At 33.8% G+C, this 9,679-nt stretch overlaps 1 protein-coding gene across 1 annotated transcript; it reads right to left on the reverse strand.

Annotated features, from left to right (window-relative positions):
- Positions 1–105: 105 nt before the first annotated feature.
- Positions 106–4,575, reverse strand: LOC123317811 (ubiquitin carboxyl-terminal hydrolase 10-like). Its single transcript, XM_044904421.1, has 6 exons — positions 4,473–4,575; positions 4,121–4,244; positions 3,482–4,021; positions 3,152–3,325; positions 2,829–3,067; positions 106–801 (listed from the first exon to the last, which is right to left on the reverse strand). Exons 1-6 carry the CDS (start codon positions 4,491–4,493, stop codon positions 106–108), a joined length of 1,794 nt encoding a protein of 597 aa, XP_044760356.1. The 5' UTR covers positions 4,494–4,575.
- Between the last annotated feature and the right edge of the window lie 5,104 nt (positions 4,576–9,679).

Here is a 9,679-nt window from a genome sequence, read left to right on the forward strand (position 1 = left end):
ATTTACAATACATTACTCATAAAATAACAAAAAACAATTTTAGTCGATCCTTTTCGCTAATATGTACAAATTTATTATTCTATAGTTCAATTTATACACCTTAAACTATATCACCTCTTTATAAAATAAAAGATAAGGAACTCTGTCTCCATGCGGTTTCAAAACACTTTCCACTGACACTGACCTCACTTTTGCATCGTCAAACCTCAACCAAGTATGATGTCCAGAATGGAACGCGTCCGCCACATAGTGTCCCTTGCTGGCCTCTTTACCTTCATGGTAAACGACAGCGAAAAGCTTGTACTGTTTCTCTGAAGAACTGCTAGGTTTTCCCGACAGGATCTTGGAATCAACCTGGAGGTCGATGGGGAACTCCACCTTCTTCATAATCTTCGTGCAACCGTTCCCATTGTAACGGAAACATTGCAGATGGAGGACAAGAACAGCCGGCAGTTTCTCGATCAGCACCTGCTGCCACGCTTTCACCTTTTGATTCGTCTTGGCCGAAGTTATTCCTTCAAGTTGATTCTTTATCGTCAGCTGTTCCAGGGCTTCCGTGATGGTTTTGGCCGTCCTGATGTTCAGCTGAAGAGTCAGGAACGGCTGTATGTTTTCTGTGGATTCATCTCCCGTTTTGTGGATCTTTGAGCACAAGAGTCCGCCGAATATGTCGCTGATTGGAGTTTTGTCGAATTGAACCTTTCTCGTGATGTTACGCTTGTTCTTTGGTCCCATTTGTTTCCAGTCTTCGGAGTCGTGATTCATTTCTATTTTGTTCTCAGTTTTGCAGGATTCGATTATCTGAAAGGACAAAAAAAGTTGTGAGATACGACAAGCAATAATATTTTGAATGTAATAATGTGAACTTATGCCAAACACCACGTACATTCGAATAATAAAAGAAGAGAAGGAAATAATTGACTAAGTTTCACAATTTTAATTGAACTATTTTTTGCCATTAAAAAATATTGATCTTAAATTCATCATTTTCATTTTCAAAATTCAATTCAGCATTCATTTAAACTGCAATTTAATTGTGAGGAGTTTTAAAAGACTATAGTTGAGTTCACTTTGGAGGTAGAGGAAGTTTGTATTTGTCAAATATTCAGATTAAAAGAGTGAATGAATCGATGTCGATACAAGAGGATGTATTGATATCTAGTTAGCATAGACCAGTTCCATGCATAAAAAATTATTGCGTTACCATAGCAACGAACAAAATAACTCATCAGAAGTGTCAGTGTGAAGTTTGAAGTCAAAAAAGTAAACCAGAGTTACGCAATAAATCAAAAGAAAGAAGATATCCACCGAAATTGTGAAAATCGAAAAATTTGAGTATCGAGCCATCGTCAAGTACGTGTATTTAAAATGGTTACGGGGTAAGCAGATTTACGAAGATATGCTTAATATCCTTGATGATCAATGTCCTCCGTATGCGACCATGAAAAATTGGACTGCAAGCTTCAAAAGAGGTAAATTTTCCATTGAAGATGATGACCGATCGGGAAAGACAGTTTATGTGTGAGTCTCCGAGAATATCGATGCAGTTCATGACATGATTTTTATCAGACCGTCGAATTAGGCTAAAACGGATATCTGAAGCACTGAATATTTCATGCGAACGCGTTCATCATATAGTTTACGTCAATTTGGACGTGAGAAAAATTGGTGCAAAATGGATCCCCAAATGTTTGAATGTTGACCTAAAGCGTGCGAGGGTAAAAGCATCGCGTTCGATCTGTGCTCGATTTGAAAACGATGTAGAATTCTTAAACCTAATTGTTACTATGGATGAGATTTGGGTACATTTCTACGATCCAGAAACGAAGCAAAAATCGATGAAATGGCAAAACTCTGGTTCTTCAAGACCCAAAATCGTCCAAAAATCGGCAAGAAAAGTTCTTGTTTCAGTTTTTTGGGATTGGCATGGAGTAACCATGATTGATTTTTTGGATAAGGGTAGAACTATAACCGGAGATTACTATTAGACATTTCTGACCATTCTACAGGAAAAAATTGAGGAGAAAAAACCCGGAAAGCTATCCAAAGGTGTTTTGTTTTTGCAGGACAACGCCCCTGCACACAAATCTAATGTTGCCATGAAAAAAATCCGTGATCAAGAGTTTGAATTACTAGAACACCCCCTTTATTCACCAGATTTGGCTCCATCCGACTATCATCTCTTTCCTCAACAGAAAGAACGTTTTAAAGGTCGTAAATTTTCTTTCAACGAGGAGGTTATAAAAGCTGTGGAGTTCTGGTTTTGAGAGCAAGAAGAAACATCTTTTTGAAAGGTCTAGAGACGTTGCAGGTTCTTTGTAATAAATGCATATCCAATTAAGAGGAGAGTATGTTGATTAATAAAATATTTTGACATTGAAATTTTGTTTGGTTCTATAGTAGACTAAGAATTTTTCAATATATCCTCGTATGTACCAATAAGAAGAATTTAAGATGAATATTTTTCAATGGTAAAGATCTATTCTGCAGATTGAATCAACAACTGGTTTCTCTAATCTCTGTATAACTCCCAACCACATCGTAGATTTCTATCATGTAAAATTTGTACATAAAGGTGATAAAGGTAAACGTTTAGATCTTTGAAAATTCCTAGAAATATCCTCAGCCCAAAAACAAAGTATACCAATTGTAAACGATCAATTAAATTTCCGCCTATCTCCGATTTCAACATGAGTTTAATGATATGAAACCGGAAACACGCGTATCAACAAATATCTTAATTAAAAATTGCGAAACCGAGTCAAGTGTTCTCGTTCATCATGTTTAACCAAGAGTCATGCGATTAATCAATAATTTCGACTACTTACATTCATCATTTCGTCCTTCAGTCCGTTCAGCAGTAGACCCAAAAATTCCTCAGCGTCCTCTTGACGTCCCTCGACAAGAAACGAGTCGCTTCTGGTATCATTCAGGATGGTGTAGATCGAAGAGGCTTCGATCGAGTCGCCGCAGGAGAAGTCGAAACTCCCCTGTTTCTTCTTGTTCCTTTTCGATATACGGTTTAGGTAGGAATCGGGCAGCTTCTCGAATTTATTGATTTTTGCACCTGGAAGATTTCAAATTGATTTAGATGCTGTCAAAGCGAAGGATTGTTATAAAACTTACATGTTCTTTATGATGGGTGGTAGGCCGTGTCCATTCTCCGTCAAATTTTTCGAAAGTCCTATCAGCAGATTGCATAAAGGTGGGCAGGCCAGCAAGGCTTGTAAAATCGAATTGATGTAGCAATAATTGCTCCTATTGATTAAGCCTCTTGGTTGTAGATTAGCACTTTTTCCATCAATTTCGAAGTTCGATAGAAATTCTGGAAATAAAATGAAATGTTGAGTAACAAATATAGAAAAAGTTTATTGATATCACAACAAAAATAATTGATTCTTCAACTCAAACAACTGACTATGTGAAACCTAAAACGTTTTTCTACTCAAAAAATTTAATCAAAGTCTCTTCAACAACTAACCTGCTAGTCTGTGAGTGGCTGGATCAATAGTTCTGCTTTTTTCAACAGTGTCCAACGATTTAAATTTCTCATCACTGCGTTCAGTCACTAACTCTCCATTTGTCGTGGGTTCCTCTTTCTTGAAGAGACTCGTCCATGATTTCTTCGCCCATACGTTTACAGGTTCATTAACATCTGATTTGACTCCATTTTTTTTCACATCACACGTCTGGACCTTCACAGGCTTATTCTTCATTTCTTCAGTCTTGTTCGAGGATGTTGCCACAATATTTTCAACTTTAACAGGCATCACTTCGGTATTACTTTCGATCAGGTTCGATATTGGGGCACTCGGTGAATTGCGAAGTTCTTCCGCAATTTCATTGGAGGGAACCGTTTCTTTGTCAGCCGTTGTAGAAACTTGTGTGGGAATGAAATGATCCGTCTTAGAAGTGGGTGTATCAACAGATATAGCATTGTCGTATGAGATCAGTGTTTCTTCATCAACGTCTGATGGCTTCTTACATTCGACTGCTGCATTTGGTTTTCTGTGTAATTTTTCTGAAAATAAGTCGATTATTAAATTTCTAGTTACATCAAATCTTTCTTGGACTACATTTGCAAGGATATTATTATTGAAAAATACATCACAATACTCACTTTGGGGAGATTTCTTCTTGAGAGTCCAAGGCAAGGAGATTCTTTGAGGGGTATCGGACAGACAAGAATTTATGTGACGAATCTCGTCCACTTCCAACCCTGTTATATCTAAAAACTGCATATTCTGAAAATAAAATTAATATTAATGTCATTTCAGATATTGAAGTTGATATAATGTTATATTCAAAGTGCTGAAAATATCTTTGAACTTCTAGAGATACTAACATATAGGTACATGATCATTTTCGAATAAAAAAATAACACATACCTGTTTGAAACAGAAAATCTGAACAACAAACAAATTATTGAATAGCAACCAACTGACTAGAGATTAAAAAAAAGAAATACTTACATCCATAACTTGAAAATTCATCAATCATCAATCACAACACTGTAATATCACCTTAAAGTTCGTTTATAATATTCGAAAACTTGCGAGTATTCAAACAGTCTAAACAATCTTAACACCATTGAGGTTAACTCAACTGACTGACCGAAAAATGACTGCTAGGTTATATAGCACGCTACCGTTTCTACCTTTCTACCTAATTTCGTCGTTTCTGACCAATAGCATCATGCTTCTACCTGGGGTTGGGACCGCCCCCTTGCGCACAATTTGGAAATCTGACTACTTTTCGATTTCAAATGTTGTTATTCTATATTTGATAATAGATATTACAATATCTATTTCTTCAGTTAAAAGCGCATACTGATATTTTTCTAGAAAAATTGAGTTTTATTTCATCTAATTTTTGTATTTTCGTTTTCGTCACAAATCATTTTCATTATTTTATCGCGTAAAATTCAAAAATGGAACATACCGGAACTCTTCTAAGATGTAAGTTTCGTCGAAGAAAAGGAATCATTTCAATGAAATCTAATTCTTCAATATTTATCATATTCTTTTCTATTTGACTCAAACGGTATGCCCTAAACTTTTTTTGCCTGTTGGATTAGTGGATAGGTACTCTTAATTTTTTTGAAACAATTTAATTCCTAAAATGAATAGTTGAATTGTGTGAAATTTGCAGTTTTCCATATTTTTTTAAATCTATACAGGGTAAGTCTTTAACTCGTACAATAATTTCATAAGTAGATTCTTGAGCTAAAAAAACGCTTTTTTCCCATATCATTTTTTTCGATTCGACCCTGATGAATAGATTTAGTAATTTTGAATTTTCATAAGGAGATAGGTGATCTAATAACTCAATTTGGGTTATTAGTTTACTGGTGACACGACACATCTGTATATCTTCTAAAAAGAGTTGTTATCAGCCAAAGTACCCAATTTTTAAAAATTCACAGATACTTTTCAATTTTTCAACATCAAATTAATCGAAAACGTCGCATTATGGGAGAAAATATGAAGAACACTTTCATCTTACAAAACTTTCGTCAAACTTAGTTTCAAGCGTTTGATTCTTTTTTTTTTGGTATTTTTCATGGTACGTAATGTTTAAATTAAAAAAACTGGAAGACGGGGGTGATATCTTGTGTTCGAAAAGATTAGGTAACTAATCTTGAATCCTCATACTTCTAAGTAGTAAAAACAATTGAATATCAAAACTTAAGACTTTAAAATAATAGGTAGGTATACAGGGTGTCCAAAAACTAGTAAATCAAACGTCATACCACGATAGAGTAGATCAAATATTGAATGGCACCAACATTAGTTGAGCGAAAATGTACCGTTTCTGAAAAAAACCTAACCTAAAGTTGCTGATTTTCAATCACAAGGCCAATTTGTGGGAGGACAGCGTTTTGTTCCCATATTATCACCCCTAATTTTGAATTTTCATGAGAAGATAGGTGATCTAATAACTCAATTTGGGTTATTAGTTTACTGGTGACACGACACATCTGTATATCTTCTAAAAAGAGTTGTAATCAGCCAAAGTACCCAATTTTTAAAAATTCACAGATACTTTTCAATTTTTCAACATCAAATTAATCGAAAACGTCGCATTATGAGAGAAAATATGAAGAACACTTTCATCTTACAAAACTTTCGTCAAACTTAGTTTCAAGCGTTTGATTCTTTTTTTTGGTATTTTTCATGGTACGTAATATAAGAAATGGATCACGCCTTCACAGTAAGGCAGGTAAATAATAAACGAATTAATTCAGATGCATAACATCCGCAGATAATTAAATCAACGAATGTTACGATCTAAATCGAACTAACAAACTACCATCGCTCGAAGTATTACCAGAATTTTCATTTCGTCGACAAAGAGTAGATGCTGACTGATCGTAACATTCGTTGATTTAATTATCTGCGGATGTTATGCATCTGAATTAATTCGTTTATTATGGTACGTAATGTTTAAATTAAAAAAACTGGAAGACGGGGGGTGATATCTTGTGTTCGAAAAGATTAGGTAACTAATCTTAAATCCTCATACTTCTAAGTAGTAAAAACAATTGAATATCAAAACTTAAGACTTTAAAATAATAGGTAGGTATACAGGGTGTCCAAAAACTAGTAAATCAAACGTCATACCACGATAGAGTAGATCAAATATTGATTGGCACCAACATTAGTTGAGCGAAAATGTACCGTTTCTGAAAAAAACCTAACCTAAAGTTGCTGATTTTCAATCACAAGGCCAATTTGTGGAAGGACAGCGTTTTTTTCCCATATTATCACCCCTATAGAGGGGGTTTATCTTGAGTAATGAAAATCATGTAAAAAAAACAATTGTTTTAATTTAGATTTACTTAGGTTATCGATCAACTACTTGAAATAATTTCAATTAGGGGAGATAAAACAATAAACCTAGTTTAGTTTAGTTTATTGACCAAAATTCCTAAAAAATTTACAATAAATGAAGGACCCAAAGGAGGCATAAATGCCATCTTAGTTCAATATAATTTAAAATCGATATCCTTCTTCATAAACTGGCCCTGTGATCAAGAAAAATATTTCGAAAATCGACAACTTTAGGTATTTTAATAAAATTCTGATTATTTTGGAAACGGTGCATTTTCGTTGAACTAATGTTGGTGTCATTCGATAATATTTGGTCTACTCTATCGTGGTGTGACGTTTGATTCACTAGATAGATAGATATATAGATAACTTTATTTTCACATCACTGCAGCTCAACAAAGATACAAGTGAAAAGAAAATACGTCACATTCAAAATTTGAACTAATCTAAAAACACAATATATAGGTAACAAACATATTCATCTCAATCTTTAACATGCTGAACAAAATTCTTCAATGCTATATGGTTCTATTCTCAAAATTAAGGACAATATGGTTTTTTAAAAGACTACAAAATTTCTCTCTTTCCTGATATTCGTTGGAAGGCAGTTAAAAAACCTTATTGAGCAATAAAATGCAGTTTTTTAGGTCATAGGTAACCTATGACTTGGATAGAGTACAGAGTTTATTCTCCTAGTTTTGTTGTCGTTTCTATATTTAACGAATAGTTTTTGGACACCCTGTATATTATATCATGAAAAATGATTTTGAACAGTAAACTAATCTGAAGGATACGTAATTGAACAGTTTATTCAGGTACCTATATTACTCGTAAGCTTAACATCTTCATTATCGATTTCTCTGAAGGAACCCTTTTGCCCTTCATAAATTCAAACAATATTGTTCCATAACTCATTTCTTTTGAAAAGCATGTCTTTTCAGACTTAACGTTTTATTATTTTTCTGAATTCTATTTCTTATCGATATTCATAATTACACCACATCCCTTTTGAAAATGGTCATTCTCCGAAGGGTTTGAATCCCTTTACCGCCGTTAATCGGAACTATTACCTACCTACCCATTTTCTAAGAAATTTCAATGAACGGATTATGCAGATAAAAGAGTCTTAATTCATTTCCCAATATTTCGGTCAAGAAAGTTAATATGGGTGAACTTAAACATTATTGAGGATAAATTCAGATGCATACCACCCGACGATATGAATATCGACAAGTGTTACGATCTGAATTGAGCTAGCCAATTTGCCATCGTCAAGGCCCCAAATGGAGTACGCTCCACCGAAGAAAAGCAGATGCTGACCATGGTTTCGGCCTCATTTGGCCTCATCAGAGCAACACAGCATTTTTCCACGGTGGAGAACGAAAGTTTTAAATCAGCATTTCAGTATTTTGAAAATGGTTCATTTCTCTTCTTCCACATAAGAATCGGTGAAATCCTGAATTTTACTTTCATTTAATTTGTCTTGTTTCGTTCAAAACCTTCCCGAGAGAATATAAAAAAAAAAGTTATACAGTCAATGTAGAGTAAACTTTCATTAAAATTGAGATTTTCAGAAAAAACAGTTTTTAACTCAAATATTTCGGGTCTTTTTCAATAATAAATCACAGGGAATGTTTTTCCAAAAAGTGTGTTGTCCATTTCTATTCAAGATATTCACTAAGATTCAATCCGAAGTCCTCCAACATATGAAACACAATGGATAATAGAAAAATATTCATTATTCATGAGATAATAAAATTTTTTGTCACTATTCATTTTCTTGATGAGAGAGAAAACTCATGATAATTTTCTTGAGAAATATGCTATTTACAATAGTTTTATTCCTTTTCCAGTTTTAAACTTTCGCAATTCTTGGTCATTAGAAGGCTAAGGAGTTTATTACATACTAGCTGACCCGGCAAACCTTGTTTTGCCATTTAAATTATTTCTAGGGTAGATAATAATAACTAACTCATCGTGATTGTGTGACAATGTGGCATATGAAAACCTATAAGTACTCTATGATTGCTCGATTGGTCGTAAGAAAAAGGAATGCCTTTTTTTCTGTTCTGTACAATTTTTTTTCAGAATATTTAGTTATATAAACCTTGCCCTAACAATAATAAACACAACAAATAAAGAATTGTCCAATTTGGTGCGATCGTTTGAACAATAAAGCATTTTGAAGTAAATCATAGACCCTCTTTTATTATTATATATAGACTAGCTAACCCGGCAAATCTAGTTTTGCCATTTAAATTATTTCTAGGGTAAATAATAATAACTAACTCATGTGTGACAATGTGGCATATGAAAACCTATAAGTACTCTATGATTGCTCGATTGGTCGTAAGAAAAAGGAATGCCTTTTTTTCTGTACTCTACAATTTTTTTTGGGAATAATTTGTTATACAGGGTGTCCCGTAAAGACCACGTCAAACGAAAACGAAAAGTAGATCAGAATGTGCTCTAACTGATGTGAAAAAATCGTTCATATGAAAGTTTCACAGTTTTCGAGATATTTGATGTTTTATGAAAATGTCGAATTTTTTCACTTAAAATGCTTTCTCTCTTGCGGAAGCTACAATTAAATACTTTTCGAATCAGTTTTTTTTCCATAAATTTTGTTGAATGATTACCTCAATTCATGCAATGAAAAATACCACAAAATATTATACAGGGATTCTGAAAAAAAAAATTAAAATTCATGTTCTGAAGGAAGTGTTTTTTTGTGCTGAATTCTATCTGACGTGGTATAAAAAAAAGACACTAGACCTTTTCTGCATATTACGTTGAAAAGTTGCCCATTTTGTGAGGATTCCGAAAAGGTAAAATACGGGTGATAA

This window comes from Coccinella septempunctata, chromosome 7 (assembly GCF_907165205.1).
Source record: "Coccinella septempunctata chromosome 7, icCocSept1.1, whole genome shotgun sequence".
Lineage (NCBI taxonomy): Eukaryota > Metazoa > Arthropoda > Insecta > Coleoptera > Coccinellidae > Coccinella > Coccinella septempunctata.

Coding starts and splice junctions, on each gene's coding strand:
- LOC123317811 (XM_044904421.1), bottom strand. CDS start 4,493: ATGAATTTTCAAGTTATGGAT. Junction 4,245..4,472: donor TGAATTTTCAAGTTATGGAT/GTAAGTATTTCT, acceptor TTTTATTTTCAG/AATATGCAGTTTTTAGATAT. Junction 3,068..3,151: donor TTTGACGGAGAATGGACACG/GCCTACCACCCA, acceptor GAAATCTTCCAG/GTGCAAAAATCAATAAATTC.